A 24,418-nucleotide genomic window follows, 5' to 3' on the forward strand; every position below is an offset into this window, starting at 1 on the left:
CAACTCCAATCTAGTGTATACATAAAGTATTTATGAACCTTGTATACAGGCCGCAGGCTTCTCATTTTAAAATATCAGATCAGATGTAGCTGATTTATATGTTAATACTGTAATTTGGCTAAAATGAAAAGTTTGGCTCTGGTTATTGAGCTCTCTGCAGCTGCTGTCTGTATTCAGCCTAAAGATTGTGAGTGAAAAGACACTGCCGCCGTACGGCTGCCAGCGTGTCTTTGTGGTCCAACAGGGACACACACGTCTAGAGCAACGATCATCAGATCACATCACGTCGGTTTAAGAATCTCGCAACGTTTGAATGTGATCGACTCCATAGTTGTGAATCAGGACCTTTTTTGGAGCATGTAGCTTGTGAAGCACAGTAGGCTACAGCCGTTATGTAAATGTGTCCGATTCAGTTAACATGGCATCCTATACCGTGCTGCTCCTCTCATTTGCAGGTTGTAGGTATGTCCAGACTGCAGCGTTTCTGCCTTCTCCGCCAACAAAAGGAGATATGAAAAAGGATACAGATTTGATACTGGATTTTATTTTTATAAAATGCTTTTAAACCCTATCCTCCGTCCAAGCATGTTGAAACTCCTAGAGCACAAGTAGCCTGGTTGTAGTTAGCCTACTCTTTAGGAGGAGAATCCAACTGTTGCACTCGTGCAACTTTTGTAGCCAGCTGCAAACCCCTGGGTTACCCCTAACCCTGCTTCAGGATGTTTGTTGGTGCATTTTTTAGTATAAAACAATCATAGTTTTTTTTAGTTTATGTGGGTTATGTCTTTATGTTTGCATTAAAACAAAAAAATGACAATAGAATCTGTGAGACAATATGAATTAGTTAATTGTTAGGGATTCTACGGGTTACACCATGGCACTGATCCATTAAATATCTCTGGGTGGATTATGCCATTGTGAGCAATGTTGCAAATCAATGAGCAATATTGGATTTATATGATTTTTGCATGGATGTGATGATTAAGCTTGTTGGATTAGCCAAAACAGACTTTCCTGTCTGGTTATTTGACACAGTCAGTTTTTCTAAAGAGAGTCCCCAGACATGTTCCAACATCACAACATATACTGATGTTGTGATACCAAAACGACATCCACCAGGATTGAATTAAAGTTGGTGTGCATGTTACATTCTATCTGCTGTCATCAGTAGGGGTGTAAGAAAAAAATCGATACACTTGAGTATTGTGATATTTTATTTTGCAATACTGTATAGATTTTCAAAAACGATTGATTTTTTTTAGTTTACGTGCAAAAATATTCATGTAAGACAGTGGTTTATGTTGTGTTTAAACCCCCTACTGCTAGATGGCTATGCTGAGACACACCACTAGTGTCCTTGCAATGTAGCTATGGCTGACCTTTGGCCTACTTTAGCATATCAACATTAGCTCACTAAGAACCTGTGAACCACAATCCCAAACTGGCAGTTTGATTTTCTGTGTACTGAATTGTTCACCTAAGGTAATGTTCTTTGACTTTTAGGCACATCATGTCTTTTTTTTAAATATTAGTTTTCTAAAATTATACTTTAAAAAAAATCCCAATATATCGCCTTACGCACAGCATTGCAATATATTGAATCGTGACCCATGTATCGTGATGCGTATCGCATCGACCGATTCTTGCCAATACACAGCCCTAATCATTAGTTAGTATTGTCTTTGGTGGGGCTCTCTCTACTGGACATGTCCATGTCTCATGGTGTCAAAAAGATGAAAAGTTGTCCAAAACAAATTGATAGTGTGGCTGATAAATGAGACAAAAATGCTCTTTCCTTGTCTTAAAGTATGTATGATAGGGATGTACTGTAATGTGATTTGAGAAGGGAGAAAACTTTTTAAAAAGCATTTTTATTAGACAGGACAGCCGTAGATAGGAAATGGTGAGAGGAGGGGGGGGGGGAAATGACATGCAGCAAAGGGCCACAGGTTGGAATCGAACCTGCGGCCGCTGCGGCAAGGACTGAACCTTGGTACATGGGGCGCAGCGCTGAACCAGGTGAGCTACCCAGGTGCCCCCAGAAGGCAGATAACTGTTGGCCTGATACAGCCATGCCTTTTATTCTCCAACACAATTAGTTTCCATGACACACACACACACACACACACACACACACACACACAAACAAATAAATTAATGGGAGAGCTTTGTGGGGAGGATTGGGTGTTTGAGCGCAGGCTCGAAGTTCCCTCCTGCTGTGCAGGCGCGGACACACACCTAGCACTCTCTCCAGGCGTGTGCACGCTTTGCTGTGGAAAGAACTGGACAGAAAAGGCCGCAGTGGCACCATGACATGCCATGGATGTCACTGAACCACAGCTGCGTTCCAGCCATCCACAGTGTCTAATGAGAATATTAAACATCATTATACATGCTGTTCAATATGGCCCAAGAGTTTGGTCTCCAGAATTGCCTTTTAAAAACTGTGAAAAATCACTTTTTCTGGGATTTGGGGTGTTATTTTGTGTCTCTGGTGCTTCCACACGCATACGAAAAAAAAAAAAAAAAAAAAAAAACATCTAGGGCTGTCCTCGACTAAAGAAATTCTTAGTCGACTAACACTTATACGATTTTGTCGACTAATCGATTAGTTGATTTAATTGACAGAGCTGTGCGCTTTGAGAGGTGGTTAAGACTAGAAAAGCACAATATAAATGTAGTTAATTAACCATCTGTAAAACTGAGTTTCTCCACAATTAATCCTGCAAAAGCACCACTTTAAATCTTGTGTTTACCATAAATGTGCTCATAAGTTTCATGGAAATGAGTAATTAAGCATGAATAAGCATAAAAAATGACTAATCGACTAAAGAAATCTTAGTCGACTAAGACCAAAACGACCGATTAATCGACTAAGAGGGAGCAGCCCTAAACCCATCCATGCTGTTCTGAGTGAGATTCGGTTTCTGAATGTGTCCTGCCTTCAGTCTCCGGGCGAGCTGTTCAAAATCTGCACGGCTTTCTACGTCACTAGCCGAAACGAGGGGCTAACCGTAGCATGCTAGCTCGTTCTGAATGGCAAAAACACTAGGGCTGTGTTCGACTGAAGAAATTCTTAGTCGACTAGCACGCATTCAATTGTATCGACTAATCGATTAGTTAATTTCATCGACAGATCTGTAAATCTGAGTTTCTTCGCAAAGAGTCATGCAAAAGGATGCATTTCAGAAAACGTGTAATACAACAAATAATTCCCTTAATGAAAGTAATCAATAGTAATTGTTGAGAAACAGCTAGCTAGCTGATGTAGTCCTTACCTAGCTACTGACAACAAAGATGTTACAGAAGTTGAGATGTCTCACTCTATAGCTAAAACAGAGACCTGAACACACAAAAGGAGAAAAGAGGAGCTGCAGCAATGTGCAGTACAACAAAAATATGGTGCTTTTTGAAAATTAAACCATGTAAACCTATTTTGGTACAACCTCAAAATACAATTATGAACCTGAAAATGAGCATAATATGGGCGCTTTAAGCAATCGGAACCCCCAAACTACTGAAATGAAAGACACAACATGTTTCTTTCCTAAAGCAGAGGTTTTCAAACGGTGAGGCGTGCCTCCCCAGGTGGGTGTGGGAGAGTTGGAGGGGGGGGGGGATGTGGAGGGACAGACGTGAGACAGAGATACTGCGTGAGGTGAAAGGTCAGGTGCATGCTGGTCCTCTGAAGACAAAGGGAAGATAGTTATTGGAGCTAGGCCGGCTTATCTACGCTGTCAGCAGTGGCTCTTTTAGATTGCTGCAATTTGCGTCAAGACTTTCTCAGACTGTCAAATCTGTCCAAATAGACACGATGCACATAGGGCTTTGAAGTCAAATGAATGTAACTAGAAGACTTTTCTTATATCTAATGACTGTAGTTGGACTTCTTCAGCAGGGTTTGTCTTTAACACTCTCTTTGAATGTTAGTTATATATTATCTGCTCTAACTTTTCCAATGTTTTAGACACAGATATGGTAATAACGGTCCACAATAATGTGAAAAAGAGACGCAAAACTACCACAAAGGGATAAAACAACCCGAAGGAAAACAAAAAAAGACCAAAAAGAGACACAACACGACTACAAAAAGGCACAATGTTACACAAAAGTAAGGAGAAATTGCTTCTTTTTTTTTAAATTGAAAAATGCAACATTTTCTTGAGGAAAAAACCCTGCGCCAAATATGCGCACCTTAGTCTTCCACAGAGCTAGGGAAAACACTGCTCTATATTTAGTGTCACTTACGCTTCATTATAATTAATTCATCCAACTCGAACGAAAATCTGCTTAGAAATCATAAAATACAAAGTATCTCAGTAATCCAGTGATAGTTGTCTGTACATCCATGGGTTCAAAAGGAGCTGCTAATGGGTAAACTGGCATAGATTTAACAGCTAACAGCTACTTGACTGACTCCTTGGTAACATTAGGATTCCTGGTTAGATCCCCCCAAATAATGGAAACCCTTGTTCCAAAATTTTGAGCATTTGAATTGCTTTTAAAGTAGGGCTGGGCAGTATATCGATATTGTATTGATATCGTGATATGAGACTAGATATCGTCTTAGAGTTTGAATATCGTGATATGACACAAGTGTTGTCTGTCCCTGGTTTTAAATGGCTGGATTACAGTAAAGTGATGCCATTTTCTGAACTTACCAGACTGTTCTAGCTGTTCTATTATTTGCCTGTGTAAATATGTTTTTGTAAGCACTAAGTGTCAACCCTACAATATCGCCGCAATATCGATATCGAGGTATTTGGTCAACGATATTAGTTTTTTTCCATATCGCCCAGCTCTATTTTAAAGTAACGTCGTCATTGTCTTTGAATCTGGTTCCACGCAGCAGACTGCCCAACTTTGTACGCTACCAACACAGCGCTTTTGGATAAATCTATCTGTTCTTCCTCTCCGACACATTTCTGTTCCTTGGAAGCTTTCTTTCCTTGTCTTTACTCCACTGGCTCACCCAAGTTGAATTTTCTTCACATCGGTGTCCTGCCCCTCTTCCTGTGAGCACACTTTGTCACATGGAGTAACGCACGCTTGTCATTTGTTGATGCAGTTTAGGGAGAAATTAGGCGTGCTTGTTTTGACTCAACAGATCTCTCCTCTAATACAGACATGGCAGAATCGTTGTAACGGGGGAAAAAAGAGATCGCAGAGAGGCCTGAATCAAGATCATGATGCAGCCCTACAGTAGCGGCAAAATGCCTGAGGGTACTACTGCAACAGTTGGTCGTATTGCTAAAGAATTCAACTCTTGATTTGTGAGAGACAGTCAGCGTTATTTTGTTTTTGAAAAGTTGTATGGTCATGCTTTAATGTGACGCAGGCTAGGCCTAAATTGTGACACCACGTCGTAGAGTGTTGACAGTGCCAGCCAGGTCAGCTACTATCACCGTGTTGACTAGATAAAGCCATTTGTGGAACTTTTGTTTGAAACAGGACAAAATTACGTTGACCGAGCAAACGCACAAAAGTGTCTCTGCGCCCATTGAGGAGAGGGGTTACATTTCATGAACTGCTACCTTTTTTATTGAGGAAAATAAAAAAAAAACACCTATTATCCTGCTGTGGGACCCGCTGTCTTTATGTAGGCTGCATTCAATCGAGAAAGATTTGGCGGACTCACCCATAATGGACATGGGAGTGTCCCAGAAGTAGGGCTGCAACAACGAATCGATAAAATTCGATTACTAAAAAAGTTGGCAACGAATTTCATTATCGATTCGTTGCGTCCCGCAACTATTACGCCACTCAGTAGCGGGGATTAAAAAAAAAATTGAGTTGAGCGCGGAGTGGAGCGGAGAAAAGAAAAAAGAGCAGAGCGGGGGTAGAGGAAATACGGAGAGAGACCGGAGAGACCCGTAACGTTGTTCTGAAACACTCGGCGGAGGCAGAGAAATCAGTACGACCCAAGTCATCCAAGGTGTGGGAGCATTTCACACTAAATAAATCAGAAACGTGTTAATTGCAAGATAAGCAAAAGCGGCACAGCATGGCATGGGTGCACCACGGTGATGAGTCAGCACCTAAAACGTAAACATGTTGGAGTCCTTGATGAGGAGGAAGGGAGTTCAACAGCAGGGTAAAGTCACTACACTATCCTACTTCTGTTCTGGTCTGAAGTGAGGAACGTACCGTCCCTCCAGTAGCTCTTCTGGTGCTGCTGTTTACTCGTTATCCAGCTGACTAGCATGACTAGCTAGCGTTAGCTCGGTAATAACTGTAATAAACCAAGGGTGGTATACTTTGCAAGACTAAAGACACGGTTTTATTCACTCGCCTTTTTTGGCCCATTCGTCAATCTGTTGTCATGTATATATTATGTGCTTGTCCCATCAACGTTATTGTTGACAAATATAATAGTGTGTGGTGTATAAATGAACTTAACTTGCACTTACTACAATGATGGTAATAATTTAATGAATAAGTGTGTGTGTGTGTGTGTGTGTGTGTGTGTCTCTGCATGTCAGTCTGTGTGTATCTGTATCTGCTATTTGGGTTACTTACCTTTACACAACTATTAACTAAAACAACAAGTATGTATGTATTGAGTTAATGTAAATGAATGTTTTTTTTTTTTTTATCCGATTCATCGATTAATCGAAAAAATAATCGACAGATTAATTGATTATTAAAATAATCGTTAGTTGCAGCCCTACCCAGAAGTAGTCCATTAAGTTCCGTTTAGCCCCGCCGTTCCAAGCCGGGCCGTGATACATCTCCGTTTCCACTACAGCCTCACAGCAGTATGTGTGTGTGTGCGTGCACGTGTGCGTGCACTACAAAATCTGAATCCTCATTCAGAGGTCTTTGACTTTCAGCCTCTGGGATCAGTTGGTGTCTGCTCAAAGACAAATTTTATGGCATCAATGTTAATGAAAATGGAGAAAGAGTCAAACTGTTGGCACAAGCCAAGAGTTTTCCGAGATGAATGATGGGAGAAACAGTGGGTTGCACAAAGTGCGGAAAGACCCAGCCTTGTGTTTTTAGTGTCAGTGTGTGATCATCTCCCAATCAGTGACTGTGGGCTACAGTATTTGCTTTATACTGTATATATGTGTGTGTGTAAAAGTGAACACGTTTTGTCTTTCTTGTCTTAAAAACACAGCCCTTTCTTTTTGTTGATTACGTTATCACCCAAGCATTGCCATAGAGATGCGTTGAATCCAAAACCGATTTGAAGAACGTGCACGTTGTCCCACAATCACGAGTCAAAGGAGGAAACTGCTTTGTGGCAGATTGCAAATGTGGACAATGTGACAGTAGGAGACGCGGCGGCAGATGTGGTTTGTATGTGCAGGTATTTGTTTGCGCTCGACCGTTTTGTGTTTTTTCATTGGCCGATGCTGCTATTTAGAGAGCAGGGCGGCTGATTTATAATGCCTATATAATGTTGTTGGTTTTGCATCGGATACAAAACTATTTAATAATAATAATGACAAATGAAACACAAAATCGCTGAACTTAAATGAACATGTATTTAACACCGTTACTGTCTGCATTGTCTCTCTCTAGGCCGTGTTTAATGGTCGGCTGTAACTCGCAGCACAGTTTTACAAAAACTCCAAAGAAAAATGTTGTTTTCAGAAAACGTTCAGTTGTTGAGAATTGTAATTAGACGAACCCTAAAAGGCTTAAAGGAACACGGCGACTTATTGGGACTTTAGCTTATTCACCATAACCCCCAGAGTTATGCCGCATTCTATTTACCTCAGAAGCCAGAATTGGGAATGACGTCATATCCGAGTTGAATGCATTCTGTTTAAAAGTTGGATTTTCATTGTTTTCATTAGCTCTAGCCCGGTTAGCTATTGTTAGCAATACCAGTTGATAACAACGCATTACGCCGTTTTTTGTGCATGCAAACAGTGTAACAACATGTCCACAGATAGAAGTTGTACATGCCTGTGTGAACGACACAAATAAGACAGAAGTGCTTATAACTTTATGTTACTGCAGCTTTCACAACTGTTGATACAGGGGGCAGCCACGTTGGATTTTGAACTCGGGCTACTGCCAGGTTGTCCGAGTTCCAAGCTCGTAAATCCGAGGTCAGGGGGCGTGTTTCCGACTTTGACCTCGTTAAAACCGCGTTCCGAGGTAAATAGAACGCGGCATTAGATAAGTCGATACATACCCGTCTCATCTCCGTGTGTGTTGTAACTCTTTCCGACGGCCCCACCGGTTAGCTTAGCCTAGCACAGATCCTGGAGGTAATCTGTTCCAACTAGCCTACTGCTCCCAATAAGTGACAAAATAACACCAACATGTTCCTATTTACATGTTGTGATTTGTATAGTCACAGCGTGTATAAATAACAAGGTCACATGAGACACAGCTATCTTCTAACCATATATAAACTGGGAACTATATTCTCAGAAAGGCGAAACACTGCTATGTCTGCTACGTGGGCGGAGTGATATGCTAGCAGCACCTTGAAGCCCTGTGGTGAGGAGCAGAGAGTTCGTCTGGAGTTCGCTCAGAGTTGTGAGTAATAGAGTCAACAATTACTAGATAGTAAAAGCATAGTGACCTTGTTATTTGTACACCCTGTGACTATACAAATCACAAAATGTAAACAGGAACATGTTGCCGTTATTTTATCACTTAATGGGAGCAGTAGGCTAGCCGGGAACCGGTTACCTCCAGGATCTGTGCTAGGCTTAGCTAGCGCTGGGGCCGTCAGACAGAGTTCCAACACGCACGGAGATGAGAAGGGTATGTATGGACTTGTCTAACTCTGGGGGTTACGGTGAATAAGCTAAAGTCCAAATAAGTCGGCGTGTTCCTTTTAACAGTTGCAGCAGGTCTGTTTTTGGTTTGAATCCCCGCGAAAGCAGTTGAAGTGTCGGAACAGTTGAGCGCATCAGTCGCAGACTGAACAAAAACTGCAGAAATCTTGGAGCGTGATCTTTAGTCCGTTGTCACTGTCTCCATGAAAAACTGAGCAAACTCTGTCTGCTGAGGAAGCTGAGATGTCCCGTCGGGAAATTGTGTTTTAATGATTCGACGATGACGCGTGAATAAACTGAAACTAAAGATGCGGTTGAAAGCACTGGAAATAAAAAGCTAGTTAGTGGAGTTAAGCTATTCTTTGTTTACTTTTTGTTTGTGAGAATCCTTTTGTGCAGAGACCTGATCTTAAAGGACAATTCCGGCGCAAAATGAACCTAGCGGTTAATACCACATGTGACTTTGACCGTTCTCCGGGACATGTTTTCATGCTAATTGAATGTGACCAGTTTTAGCGCACACCGCTAATTAGCTTATAACGCTCTATTTTCTATACCACTAAAAAGGCTCAAAATAGCACCACACTCCCACAGTAGCAGAATGAGGGTCCCTACATGTAAACTAAAGCATTGAGAACTTTGTAAGTGTACAGACAGTTTATTAAAAAAGATAATTTAGAAAGACAGTACCGTTCACGTATACAGGCGGGCGTCATCTTGGGAAAACAGTCACGACAAGTCGAATGCCGAACGCCATGCAACCAGTAACCACTAACATAGCTCAAGCACGGCGTTCGTCGTTCGACCGATTTGCAACGGAATTGGCCTTTTTAATTCCGACCAATACATGTCTTATTCTAACCATTAATCTAAACGTATTATAAATCGGATCAAAATCATTTAACATCATGATGAAGGCAGCTGAGGTGAAATTAAATTGGGGGGCCTCAAATGTGTGCCGAGTTAGACCAAATGTCTCCAGTCAACCAGTGTGAAGTATAGCACCAGTCGGCCCTGTTGGAGACAGACACAGTAATGTCATTTCAGATTTCACATCCACTTTCTGGTCAAGCCTCTGAGGTCGTCTGGCTTTATTCTCCCTTCAGGTCTCTCTCTCTCTCTCTCTCTCTCTCTCTCTCTCTCTCTCTCTCTCTCTCTCTCTGGATGTGTGGTGGTAATTTGGGCGAGGGGTTGTTGCATGTGACCCTTCCACCTGTCCTTACTGGGACTCTATTTCTGGGCCTCACGCTGAACCTGACCATGTCTCGCCTGGCAACAGTGCCTGTATAGTGTGTGTGTGTGTGTGTGTGCGTGTGCGTGCGTGCACACGTGTTATTCCAGTCTTGACTACAGCTGGACCAAAGCTGTGCATAGACTCATATGGACCGGCTGTAACAGCAGAACGGTGACCCAACTGAACCCTTTTGCTATAACAGGGATGAGGCAAATGTTGGCACCGGGTTCCTGTTTGAATGAACTGGAGATGCACAGTGTTTTTGTCATCATGTGCTGTGTGTTGAGTGAGAAGAGTTGGACTACGTATGCCTAAAACTCATCAACAATCAAGAGCATGACTTCCTTCTCAGTCAAAGAGGTCTACCTGTTGTGGTGGGTCTGCCTGTGTATCACCTCTACAAACACTCCACATTGTTGCTAAAAATACATTAATATAGCTGAACTTTACATTTATTCACTAAAATATTTAGGTGTAAAAACAGCACCACACTTTCTTGGGGTCTTTCAGCCAAGCTGGATCACTCCAGTCCTGACTACAGTTAGGCCTGTAACAATTATTACATAACATAATTGTCTTTTTAACGTAATCACGGTTTCTTTGTTTCGCCACAATTAATTGCTAGCATTAGCTAAGGTCTTACCTGTTGATGGTAATTGTTGATTTTGTTTAGATATGCCAAATTGAAATCATATAAGTGATTATTGGTCGAACTGTTGAGCTAAAGCTATGCTAGTTGTTGGCAAATGACCCTATACACGTTCATAGCAACAAAAATAACAAAGGGTTGGAGGGGGGGAATACAGTTAGAGAAACTGTTTTATGATAATAATAATAAAGAGGCGTGGTTTACTTCATAGGCTGTGTACCTGTGTTATTACATTATCTGGGTCACATGACATGTCATGTAACCAAAAGATGCCTCCTTTTAAATTTGACTAAAAGAGACAATTATATTGTTAATCGCAATTATTTCTGAGACAATCAATTGTGCAGCAACATTTGGAATTGTTACAGCTCTATGTACAGTTGAAGTGTGATGTCTGGCTCCCAGGACGTACAGTGGTGGGATGAAGCCTGTCATCCGCCGCGTCCCTCCCCTCTCCCGCTTTCTCCGCTAACTGTTTAGCAAAGGCACCGACATTGCAGCCGGGGCTTAGCGCCGACCGGGACGGTAAGACCAGATTGGTGTGGCCCGTTGATTGTGAGGAAGTGGTGGCGTTGGATGGGGCTTTGGTGCTTGTCGATCTGGCGGTTTACTAAAAAAGCAAAAGACTTGCATAGCTAGTTTGTAGGGGTGTGCAAAAAGAAATCGATTCACATTTGTATCGCGATTCAAGCTCTACCGATTTCAAAATCGATTCACAGAATTCCAAAAATCGATTCATTCTCATTTTTTAAATTTTAAATTGTATGTCTACTGCAATCACATGGGAAAAGTAACCACATTTACATACTGTGAATTGTTTTTCGACATCAAATCGTGCACCTCTACTAGTTTGTTTGCGTCACAAACTATACATGTCCTTTACTGTGAGGTTTCAGGGTATAACTGTTAGTTATAGTTGTTGGTAGTATTTAAAGGCCTCAGTGCGTAACTTTTTAAGATATTACTTTTTGGACTTTTCCGCCTTTATTTGACAGGACAGCTAGGTGAGAAAGGGGAGGGAGAGAGGGGGGACATGCAGGAAATTGTCACAGGTCGGATTCAAACCCTGGACCTCAGCGTCCAGGCATAAACCTCCCAAGTATATGTGCGCCTGCTCTACCACTGAACCAACCTGGCCACAGTGCGTAACCTTTTGATATTAATGAAGGTCCGTTACATTCAAGCCATCGCCAAATGAGTTGCTACAACTCACGGGAAGCTTGTATCATGTGTCATTACTTAGGTTATGAGGGTTATCCTAGGGCTGTGCAATTAATCGAAATTTAATCGTGATTATGATTTTGGCTCCCAATGATCACAAAAACAGAATAATTGAGCAAAACAATTATTTAGCTCATTACGTTTTGCAAGTAAACTCTTATTTTCTCTTGTGTTCTGAATGAAAAAATTAAGTTTAAATAGGAAAAGTATTAAGGCAAATTTCACAGTTTGTGTTTTTTTTTTTTTTACTGTTGATTTATTTAACTTTTTCCACTGTTTTTTAAGTTCAATAATTGCAACATCTTTCCAGATGTCCACGAATAATCGTGTTAAATTATCGTGATTTCAATATTGACCGAAATAATCGTGATTATATTTTTTTCCATAATCGAGCAGCCCTAGGTTATCCCGTTTTTTGATCATATTCGGGATGTTTACATGGCACACAGAGAAATCAGGTTATTCATATCTCAGGGCGCATCCACCCTCTCTCTCTCTCTCTCTCTCTCTCTCTCTCTCTTACAAAACGCTTCAGTAAAATATGTTCATGATCTTGTCATTGTGATATGATAAAAGTAAGCTAGGAGCACACTCTCATACACATTAAATATTATAAGAACAGATGATTCCTGGCGCAGTAAACCGCTCCAGCGGGCGGGCGGTTCTTGTGCGTACTATGATATAGAATCCTGCCGGCGCCACCGACACTCGACATGGAACAGTACACCTGCACCACCAAAGCAGTGTCAGATATTGGCGTACAAAATGTCGGTCATTAGCGGTTGTCATATCGGAGATGGTGGATGGATGACGGCCAGCACGTCTCTACAGCTTCCTGTGGTAGGACAGGAAGGCTTGCAGACTGGCCCCCAGAGAGACTCCCAGTTATCAGTACAACAATTATGATATATCATCAAGGTGTACATGGAATTGACATGTTATTGTCTGTTGTATAGAATTATTTTAATGTTTGTCTGAAAAATAAGCAAACACCTACTTCTTGCCAGTAGAAGCCAACACAAGGTTACTAAAATACATTACTTTTTATGGAAACTTAAAACATTCTTTTGAGGGTTGTTAATAATAACCGCTAATGTTGACCGATAAATACTATGTGTTAAACGGTGAATTTTTTAATTTTTTTTAATAATAATAAAAAAAAGTTCTATATTCAGTCAGTGGCGTATGTATGACACGCCAATTTGTATGCCGTTTTTGTGTGTTATCAAGACGCATAATCGCTTTTTAGCGTGTTTATCAACGCCGTTTGGCCGCCATTGACTTACATTACATGTGAATTTTCGCCGTAGCGAGTAGTATGAAAGGACGCAAGTCCGCAGAAGGATGTTGGCTGAGGCGGCGGATGGGTAAAACACAGGACTTTCACCCAGGAGAGCCGGGTTTGTGTCCCGCGTTTGTCAACGGTTTTTTATTTTTTTTTTAAGCCTTCCCCAATGTTTCTTTCCTAAACCCAACCGTTTATTGTTTTCCTAAGCGTGTGACGTTGGTCACCGTGGTGTTTTTTTGTGTTACTAAGGCCTTTCCCAATGCGACCCAAAAAGTCCGAAGCTGTCCGCGGGAAAGTCTGAGCCTAAACTCATGTCAGTCGGGTGAACTGGGACTCAGTTGCCTGCTTGTGGGTTAACGGTTAATGATCGGTGAACGAGGGTCAGTCAGAAGGGGGAAAAAAATCATATTTATAGAAATGTTAAAAGTAACTATGTTTCTGGAATAGAGTCACTGTATGTGCAACCTTTTTTGGGGGCTTTTTTCCCCCCTTTATTTCAGAGTGACAGGGGATAGACAGGAAAGGTGGGAGAGAGATGGGGGATGACACGCAGAAAAGGGCCACAGGTCGGATTCGAACCCGGGCCGCTGCAAAGGACTCAGCCTACATGGGGGCGCACGCTCTTACTGGGTGAGCTAGAGGCTGCCCCATGTATGCACAACCTTGATAACGTTCATGGACCTCATCCTGCAGATGTTTAATATTTGGGAAAAAAAAAAAAAAAATTACACATTTGCCTGTTTATACTAACCACGCCCTCCACTGGCTGTGGTGTACATGTACGGGTACATATGTTATTGTATCTATAGGGGGGGGGATAAAACTGAGGGTATGGAGAAAATAGATATCTATAAATACTGAGGTATTTGTAAGTCTGCGTGGATGTGTCTGATATTGTGCAACACCAATACAATCATCCAAAATGGGGGCCCATATACACGTAATCTTAAAACATTCCAATGGCCTGCATACTTTTGAAGTACGAAGAGTAAATACTGTGGTTTTGATCCAATTGATTTCCTACCATAACATTTTTCATGTTTCTCCAATAGTCCAAAATGACAGTACACTCATTGGTTATGACTCTAATACTAGGTAAAAGTATTGCATTCAAAATTGTAAGTAACAGTACGCATGCATTATCATCAGAATGTGAACACTTTTGTTTTTCTTATTTATATTTCTAATGTTTAACTTTATTATGTGAAGCAAATAAACTTGCTTTTAAAAGTCAAGACTTTTTGTATTGTTGACTTATTATTGCATTAACATGTAAGCAGCATTTGATTGTATGCATGTTACTGTATATACTGTAAATATTTTATATACTCTTGGGTAATTTAATTTACTGGATAGCAGTGAGTCATCATGTGTAATATATGCTTATTATTATAGGTTCTCACTTTTTTTTTAATTTTTTTTTTTCAACCACAAACTGGAACTGTAATGGGTTGGGGAATGTATGAAAGGAATTAGTTCTTATGTGAAAACGGTGACGTTTTGGAAAGCTTCAGAAATGTTATATGCAGCCACCCACAATTGTGACACTGGGAAAGTGTGTGTGTGTGTGTGTGTGTGTGTGTGTGTGTGTGTGTGTGTGTGTGTGTGTGTGTGTGTGTGTGTGTTATTGTCTCCCATAAGAGTTAAAAATGTTTAAATATCCTTTTCAATGTAGCAAAAAAAGTGCCAGTGCCTCAGGATTGATCTACACAGTATATAGTACTTGAGTACATGTACTTAGTTACATTCTCCCACTGGGTAGTGGCAGGCATTTGAAAAACATGTTCATCATGAGTATGCACTAAGTCTGGTCTGAATTGGTCCGACATTGTAACACTTGCCCTTCCAGTTTGGACCAGTTTTTTTTTTTTTTTTTTTTTTTTTTCCAGCACTGTGCTTCACTATAGACCGCCTCCTGCCTGCTTTGATCCAGCCACTTATATACGATATACGTTTTTATACATACCAATGTCAATAAAAACGGAATTACAAAAATATGCCATTCTCAAAGGAACATGCAAGCTGAGAACTCATTTTTGTAGGATCCTGAAATAAGGTCATGGGGAGTTAAGGTTGAGAAACTGTAACCTACAGTTGAAAACAGAATAATTTTGGTCTGAAATCCAGAATCCCTTTCTTATCTAAACAGTCTTCAGTTGATGAACAGGGCTGTGAAGCTACAAAGGAGGGTCATATGAGCGGCTCACTCGTACAATGTAACGTTACTGACTGAGCTGACCAATAACTTATATTAGCTATCGCTACTACAGACTTTAGCTACATTGTTAATATAACTGTTTAAGTAACAATTAGGAGGCTATTTTTTTCTAAGTGTATTCACTCAGTTACCGCGTTGTTTTTTTCTTGAAATTTAGTTTCAAAATGTAGTTGAAATGTAGTTTCAGTAAATCATATCAATATTTTGAATTAAAGTAATGGCAAACGGATTGCTCATTATCCTACAGGCTAGCTAGCTTAATGTTAGCTCACGATGGCATTTTGTGTGTGCGTGCGTGCTTTGTCAGCAGCGTTCCTGCAGGCTTTAACCCAGTCTTATATTTGATTCCTCTTTGCCTGTGTCATTCCTGCTTCGTTTTTGTTTTTGTCTCTCTGGCACCGCCAAGTGAGAAGGGTATCTCCGAGTGTGAAGTGCTCCCTCCTCCTCCTCCTCCTCCTCCTCCACTCCTCCTCCTCCTCGCCGAAAAGCACCCTGCAGTAGCAGCATGGTAATTCTGCTCCTCTATCTTTCCTCTGCATCATGTTTACCTAGCAACAAGCATCACCCGCGGCTGGCCATCCCATTGGTCATTTGAAAACGCACCGGGGACCAATGGCAGGGCTGTTGCCATGGTACAGTGTATAGTTGCCGGGTGGAATTTTTGCTGCAAGGCACGTGAGCGTTGGAGTCTGCTTGCCTCCTCGCGCTGCCGTTGTAATCTCCGATGTCTGGTCGTTAGTACAGCAGAACGTGATTTGGTGGAAGCTTGTCAGTAATTCTGCGAAGGGGAAATTCTAATCAGTGATATAGACACACAGACACACAGCGATGCATTTCCCAACCATCAACAGAGAGAGCGAGAAACGGCTGCATCTCATTCCACAGCCTGTTTAAGTCGCTGCTGAGAAGCAGCAATGTGCTGTATCACTACACAGCTTATAATGAGGTTTACAAGTTTAGTGTTTTAAATCAATGAACATATATATATATAAAACTAAGCTGCTCAGAGGGAATTGAACTGCTATTAAAAAAAAAAAAGGTAAAGAGAAATACATTTAGATACTGATATTTATGTTCAGAGCTTTAAACCCATGGAGTGCTTATTCATTGTATGCACCAATGTGCACGTATTTATTACTGCAAATTACAGCTGCCCATAGTATATAATGCTTCCCTCCTTTAAATCCCAAGTTTAACCTTTTGTCATTAGAACTTTTGGAACCTAAATTCCAGTAAATGATTTTAAATCATTTCTGTTGTGCTGTGAAGCTGGTGATTACAGCAGGGCATTAAGTCAACATGTATATTATCTTATAAATACATTTTGATAGGTGCCAAGCTATTAGTCCAATGATTTGTACGCTAGATATATAAATGTTGCGTTATTCTTTCCCCCATGGAGATTTTATTTTATTTTAGTCCTAGTTCTTTGTCTGTTTGAAAAAAAAATACTTGATTTTTGTTAATGTTAATTTGTATAGTTTGTATTGAAGGGCCTGTGGTGGGTAACAGTTAATATAATCATTTTAGGGAACTCCTTATAATGAACAGAAACTTCAGATCAGTTGTGTAGGTCAGCCGTGGTATATGTTTGTACTACGTAAATGTCCTGTCATCCTAACACAAGAACAAGACTCACACACACACACACACACACACACATATTCACCTGTTGCCCGTCTGTCTGTAATTGTGGAGCTGAGATAATTGTGGGGTTTGCATGGCATGATGAGAGAAGAATTGCAGTACGACCCATGTTTTTTTTCCTCAGTGCAGTGAGACACGTTCATAGCCACCTTCTTGCTTCTTGTTGGTTGGGTATCTGATGGCATGTATTCCCATGCAGAAAGATACTTGACAAAATCAAAATGAGCGTGCATGTACAGGTGAAATGGACTGTTTATGGCCTAAAAAAATTGTCAAATTGTCTTCAATCCCTGCAAAGTCTGCACGGACTCAGTTCTAGATCAGTTGGCACAGCTTTTTTTTTTTTTTGCTGCACCTTAAAACACCTTTTCCGGCGACTGGTCAAGAGTGTCGGTTTTGATGTGTTCTTTGAACCACATATTTCCTGTGTATTTCCTTTGTTTATGTTGTATTCACTCATCTTTTTCATTGTCTTATTTGCACCTTTTAGTCATGAAATCAACAGTTTTAACCAAAGTCAAAAATGTTACATGATGTAGCAGGCAATGCTAAATGGTAGGGCTGGGCGATACGGAGAAAATCAAATATCACGCCTTTCTTGACAAATATTGCGACAATCTTGTATGGTTGACTATTGGTGCTTTAACAAAATGTTATTTACACAATGAGATTTTTGATAAATAATCACCAGAAATGATTTAATGACTTAGTGAATAAAGGTAAATAATAGAACAGCTAGAACAGTCTGGTAAGTTCAGAAAATTACACCACTTTACTGTAATGCAGCCTGTAAAACCAGGAAAAGATACTTACCTTACTTACCTTATTACGATATCCAAAATCTAAGACGATATCTAGTCTCATATCGCGATATCGATATAACATCGATATATTGTCCAGCCCTACTAAATGGCCATGAAGTCCATTATGTAAAAATACTAGTAACAAGATGATTTCTATTGTGTTCATGTACAGTCAAGGTGAAAAAGGCCAGTGCCTAATGCTGCTATATTTTCCCGCACACACTTTGAGGTAAATGGGATGATCAGCACATTTAATTAGATGGGAAGAAGTATTGGTAATGAAGTTCAGCATGTATAGAAACTATCCACCATATGTTTGGGCCTGAAACCAACTAAACAGTCACTGAGTTATCCAAAAAGGGGCTCTACATAACAACAACTAGGCTACACAAAGCACAGAAAACACTGAAATCTAGCATTTTACGATTTTTCAGGAAAGAAATGGCAACAAGTACATTTTTCTGTGACTATTCATGGTGATACGAGTGGAGATGTGATGGATTGTTGTTGTGTCTACTAGCTGTAATTGCATTGAATGTATAGCACACGTTACCTTTGTTTGGATGGCTTTCACTATCTCCTACTCACTCTCATAGCAGCTTACAAAGTCAAACTTCTGGTGTGGATGGACAGACCTCGAGATCCCATCACTTTGCACCCAGCGCTGTCTTTAAACCTTTCAACACAGAATAAATTCAATTTTGGTTTGGATCATAGTGGAGCCTCGAAGGGGGAAAGGACAGAGTCACTAAAATCATGGCTCTATCTGTCGTCTTCCTATGGAACTGTGTGTGTGTGTGTGGCATGCTTTACATTACCCTGGCTCCCACTCCCACTCAGACAGACCTGGTCACTCTGAGCCAGGCATTAGGCCTTTTTGAAGCAGATCACCTGTAGAGATACATGTGCATGTGATTACCATGTTAGCGTGCATCGCTGCTGTGCCGTATTGCTCTATAATGTTACTTTCTGCTTGTTTATGACTTATCTCTTTTAATGCAAGCCCTATAATTATAGCATGTTATTAGGCTTATGCTATCTTATTTTAGCTGTGACTGGTCAGCTGTTTTTCAGTGTGTGTGTGAGAGCAGGGATTTGAACCATGGGTTCTGGATCTTGAGTAGATTACCAAGGAAAGCTGCAGGAACCGGAGTCAAAGGGACATCGCAAAGCCAGAATGCAGTAACTACACTTTCTGGGCTTTGCCTCGGAAGTTTGCTCAGTTTTTTTTTTGCAAACTATAACTATACTTTACAATCAATTAAAGATGCTGTCCACATTTTTAAAACATGTGTTGTTGTTATTGCAGCTTGTCATGATTGGGCTTCATGTACAGTATCAGCCAATTATGACTGACATACTGTTGTTTGAGTCTGATGTGCTTAAGTACAGGATTATCAGTGGAGACCTTACCTTTTGCACAATAGAGTAGTAAGCAAGCTTCAGTGGACTTTGGTTATGACATATTACTGACTTGATTAATGTGCACAGGCTAAATACAAAGATCACATTCAAAAGAACTCCAGTGACACCCATTTGTCAGTGCAGGGTACATTTTCCTTTAAGGAGCTGAGAGCCGGTTTCTGAGCGCCGAGCTGTTCCCAGGCAGCATTGTGCCTGATTTAGCCGGAATGCCCGGATAGCAACAGTAACAACTTTTAGCTTTGGCTGGTTTGTGAGGAGGAGAAGCCGCTCATCTCAGCTGTAGAGAGTCACTCAGTGCAGACCATGTGCTGCTCATGGAAGCCTTTTGCCCCTGCTGTATCTCCACCCCTATTTTCTCTCTCCACCAACCACCCCCGGGTCTCTTCCCCCCCCCCCCTTTCCATTTCTACCTGACATCTTAAAACTATTTCCGCGTCATTCCTGCCTCGCGCCGTTTGAGAGACACTGGGAAACTAAGCCGAGGGCCCCTCCCACAGACCCGTCCGCTACCCAATTACAGCCGAGGATGGGACTTTATGTAGCCAATTGCATAGCAGCTGCCGCCGCGTCGGGTAGCAACAGAGCCCATAGAGGGTGCGTGCTGCTGAGGGAGAGAGAGAGAGAGAGAGAGAGAGAGAGAGAGAGAGAGAGAGAGAGAGAGAGAGAGAGAGAGAGAGAGAGAGAGAGAGAGAGAGAGAGAGAGAGAGAGAGGGTAGAGGCTGCCTTTACCAGAGTACAGAGAAGTTCAAACATTTTGAAACACTGAATGAACAGAATGAGCCTTTGTGTGTAACATGGTGGCGAGAATCAAACCTAGTTGTCCGCTCATGATGTGTTTATCTATGTGTTTGCGCTTACTTAGGCTATTAATAAAGCTGATTTCTGATTATGAGTGCAGGTGTGTAATATTTGCCTGAGTCACATATTAGGTTATAAAACTGCCATAATCAACGTTGGTGTGTGTGCTGTGTGAAACTGGGTTCACTCTAAACTAGTTCTTTAATGAGATATAAGGGCACCCTGTGTATTAAGACGTGTTGTCACATTTTAAAGGCGTTTATCTGTAGGCTACCATTCGCCCAGAAACATTGCACAATGCGCTTGGTGTACGCACACCGTAATATACTTTTTTTTAGATCCTAAACTGTATTTAATTTACAAATAAAGCTATTTTCTTTTGTAAACCTTTTTGAAAATATTGCCAATGTGTTTTAGAATGTGATTCTGTCAAGTTTAGAAAAGGAATACCTTTTAAAGGAAGTGGTTATACGTATGTAGCAGAGCTTTATCCATACAAACTAGATAACGTGTTTAAGTAAAGGTTGTCTATGTATGAGTGACTATAAAGTTCCAGTATGTATATCCCGCTGTTACTATAAATGGCCAGGACAGCAGAGGTCTGCTTGGAACAGTCTACTGTGGTCCGAGGGAAGGTTACTGTCCTGCTAACTCCCTCACTCCGTTTTTCAGTGACTTTCCATAAAAGCAGTCGGCACGCGAGTGACGGTTAATGTGAAATCCCCGGTGAAATGTCCCCAATCTGGCGTTTTCGCCCTGCGTGTGTATGTGAACGGCGTTAACCAGTCGTATGTGAAGCTGCGCCAGACTGACCAGCTCCGACCCCCGCCCGCCAGCGGCTTGGTACGGTCCCTATCGCAGGGTGGGGGGAAGCTGTGTGGGAGAGGAGCACAGATTCCGTCTAACGGAGAAGCACGGAAAGGGAAACGGGCGAGAAACATGAGTTGAAATCGCCCTTGCGAAGGTTTCCACCTTGAAGGAATACAAATTCTCCCCCGATTCTAAGAAGGACGAGTAGAGGAGGACATTAATGTCACAAAGAGAGCGGAAGCAGACGGAAGAAGAGGCGCGTCAAGAAGCGATCAAAAGGCGTCTGACAGCCAGCTCAGGAACTTCACCGGATTTTGGTTTCTTTAATAGTTTACTTTGAGAATACTCTCGACTTTCGGCTTCGTTGATGTTCAGACGTTGTCTGTGATTGTATTTCAGTGGACTTACCTCAGAGGCGGACCTTCCCCCCACCCCCCACCCCCCCGGACCGAGTTGTGCTTTGGTAAACAGAAGACACCGTCGCAGTTTGGAAGTACAATGCAGGCCGTCAGCGGCTTGATCTGTCCATGTCTTCACCGCGGGGACACATTTGGCGTCTAACCCCCAGATACTGGATCTAAACTTTTGTCTCCCAGCTTCACCCCCTCCCCTCCCTACAAAGGAACGAGTTCCCGTCGGCCCGGGAGTGTGGATATATACAGTTAGGAGGGACTTTCCCTGGAACTGCACCGTAAATCAACACTTTGCAGCGGGATTGCTTTGTTTACATGCGTTTGTGCAACAGAGACATCCTGTGTAGTGTATGGGGATTACATTGTTGGCTTATTTTTTATTTTTTAAAGGGGCTCCTTTTCACCCTGGCAGAGGCCAACCACCTTCTGCTGTAGGCGGCTGAAGGGGAGCTGAGTGACCGCAACACACACAGTGGAGCTCTGGCTGTGCAGGCTCTGTGACATTGCTGCGTGTGTGTGTGTGTGTGTGTGTGTGTGTTTGTGTGTCACTGGATTAATCCGAGTGGTAACATCACTCCACACTGCCCTACTCTGTCCAGTGACGAGTCCCCCAGAAAGCGCCGGTAATTGGAGCTATTTTTAGAGTAAGGGATGGGGTAAAAGCGGGCAGCTGGAAACCCAACTCCCCCCTCCACTCCTCCACCTCCTTCTCTGCCACCCCCCCCTCCCTCCCCCCTGCTATCACACTACCTCGCTCTGCCCACCCCGGCTGGCAGTATGCTGGGCGAGCCTGGTTAGCACAGACTTCACTTGCGGCTAATTAGTGTGTTTTGCAAGTGGTCTGGAAGAACAACACACACATTGGATGAACTTGTTCTGCGGACTGATATGAGATCTGTCGGAACCATAAATTGACCTGGGAATACTACCTGCACTGTATTCTACTGTTGGGGGGTGGGGGCTTCACTGGACACACCAATCAACTGTACTGGTTTACTACTAAGATGTCTGAACAAATATTAGCTGTGTACTTCTGGTTCAGCCTGCCCGGGACTAAGTGAACCTATCATAAGCAAGTAGAGTGTATGCTTTTAGCCCTTGGACATTTAGCTCCAACAGTTTAATCAGAGTAGCCACTCGTTAACATACTGTAGTAGAAGAAAGGCCTACTTTTGACTACTTAAAGTATCAGTCACCAGCGATCTGGATCGGTACAAACCTCCAGCACACAGAAAGAATGCATGAAACTGCCGAAACCAACGAAACAAAAAGCTAACCTGACTAACCAAATATTCTATTCCCCCCCACCCCCCAAACCCACAGAGCAACAGAATATATATGTAGAATGAGAGATCTATATCTATAGTGTAACTCCACAGAAGATTACATCCTTTATATTTTTTACTTCAGAGAGACAAGCTGCCTGTACACCAGTTGGTTGCCTTAGAAACCACAGTCACAAAAAAAAAAAAAAAGAAGAAGAGAGAAAAGAAACAAGCCAGAGAAGACGGTGCCTTTTGATTGGTCGGTTGGTTTCCCACCATTTCAAGATTCGTTGATTTTTAGTTGGATGTAAACTGTTTTGAAGTGAACTCTGGGATTGAAAACGCTGCGCCTCATGACAGACTAGACCCCCACAAGCTCCGCCCACCTGCCACTAAAGTGTTTGTGATTGGCCGCGTTTTCCCTGCCGGATTGAACAATTGCCGAGCATTTCCATGGTGATCACGTCATCAACCGCGGAGGACAAGACCGTGCCCCCTTGCAGGATGGTCCAAACAGAACCCTGGATCAGCTCTGCCCTGCTGTGCAAGAACAAGAGTCAGTACACACACACACACACACACACACACACACACACAATTTCACTCATAGAAATGGTGTAAACTCTCTTCCTTACTTCACAGTATAGCCACAAGTCTACTGCATAGTAGTCTCTGTGTTGATGCTGTTGTACTAATACTATTGCACTGTAAATCTCTTCCATGACTCTGTCAGTAATCTAAAGAGGTTTGATGTGTTTTAGTTAATATGTCACGGCGTTTGTGTGAGTGTGTGTCACTACGATAACGTGTTGCAGTGTGTGCCAGCATGCGTCGGAAGTTTGTAATGCACGTGTGGGACAGTCTGGCCTTCCGTGGACATTGTTTGAGCCTGAGGCCTGGATGATCAGCATCCAGGTGGGGGTGTGTGTGAACAGACTCCCGCTCCGTGCCTGAGCCGAGGGGACGGGATGGGAGGATGCTGTCTGTCTGTCTGTCTGTCTGTTTGACCGTGATCACATGCAGCTTTACCACTACACACATGTTTGGTGTGACTGCTTTCAGTTACACTATTAATCTGTGGTCCAAAGTTTGTCAAAAAAAAAAAACCCACGCAACAACTTTACTTTGAAGTGGAGTGAATTCCCAGAACAACTAGTTTTTATTAGTGGCGCAACAGGTAGTCAGTGCTGGCTCTGCCTACATGTGCATTGACTGTCGAGGTCCTTCCATAGTCAGCGGTGCCCGGGGCAGACACTGAAGAAGCTTGCTCGCTCCACAACATTACTAAAACAGTTTACACACAATATATATTTGACTGACTCTGAGCACAGAAAGAGAGAGAACTTGAAACGGAGCTTGTATGTGACCTTTCTTCGTCATTTTCTGCTCAGCACCTGTTTTTAACTATTTACATATTAGGATTAAAGACTTTGGAGAGCCCTGAATTAGTTGTAACTGCTTTTTCAAACACTCTCTCGCTGCAGTGCTTTACTTTTCTTTTCTTTTTTTTTTTTCCAGCCTCACTTGCACTTTGATTTTATTTTTTATTCAGTGAAAGATGCAGCACAGGTAGCGAGTCTCCTCAGAGCAAGAAGGTCCTGGGTTCAAATCCACAGATGGTAGAATGGACGTAAATAATACTGAATAGTTAAGTTAGCGCACGTGTGTGTGTGTGTGTGTGTGTGTGTGTGTGTGCGCGTGCGCGCGTGTGCTGGGGAATGTAGTAAATATTGACTTATATTTGTAATCTTTGTTGGTGACTTCAGTTATTGTTGTGAATATTGCAGCATTATTTACTTCCATGTGTATACAGTAAGCGAAAGGAATCCAGGTGGTGACCTAATTCTTACACCAGGGTTTGCTGTATAACACTTTTGTCAGTGACAAGTACACGTATTTTTTA

The 24,418-nt window shown here is 42.0% G+C and overlaps 1 protein-coding gene across 2 annotated transcripts in view; it reads left to right on the top strand.

Moving 5' to 3' along the window:
* Window positions 1-24,418, top strand: part of dyrk1b (dual-specificity tyrosine-(Y)-phosphorylation regulated kinase 1B) — a 68,978-nt gene that overhangs the window by 10,605 nt on the left and 33,955 nt on the right. The window contains exon 1 of one of the 2 annotated variants that reach the window (XM_028579961.1): window positions 20,678-23,071. The exons of the other annotated variant lie outside the window; for it this stretch is intronic. Within the exon in view, the coding sequence (XP_028435762.1) occupies window positions 22,969-23,071 (103 nt within the window). The 5' untranslated portion in view covers window positions 20,678-22,968. Of the gene's footprint in view, window positions 1-20,677; window positions 23,072-24,418 lie in introns of those variants that run through there. 2 annotated transcript variants of the gene reach the window in all.

The sequence above is a fragment of the Perca flavescens genome, chromosome 6 (assembly GCF_004354835.1).
Source record: "Perca flavescens isolate YP-PL-M2 chromosome 6, PFLA_1.0, whole genome shotgun sequence".
Lineage (NCBI taxonomy): Eukaryota > Metazoa > Chordata > Actinopteri > Perciformes > Percidae > Perca > Perca flavescens.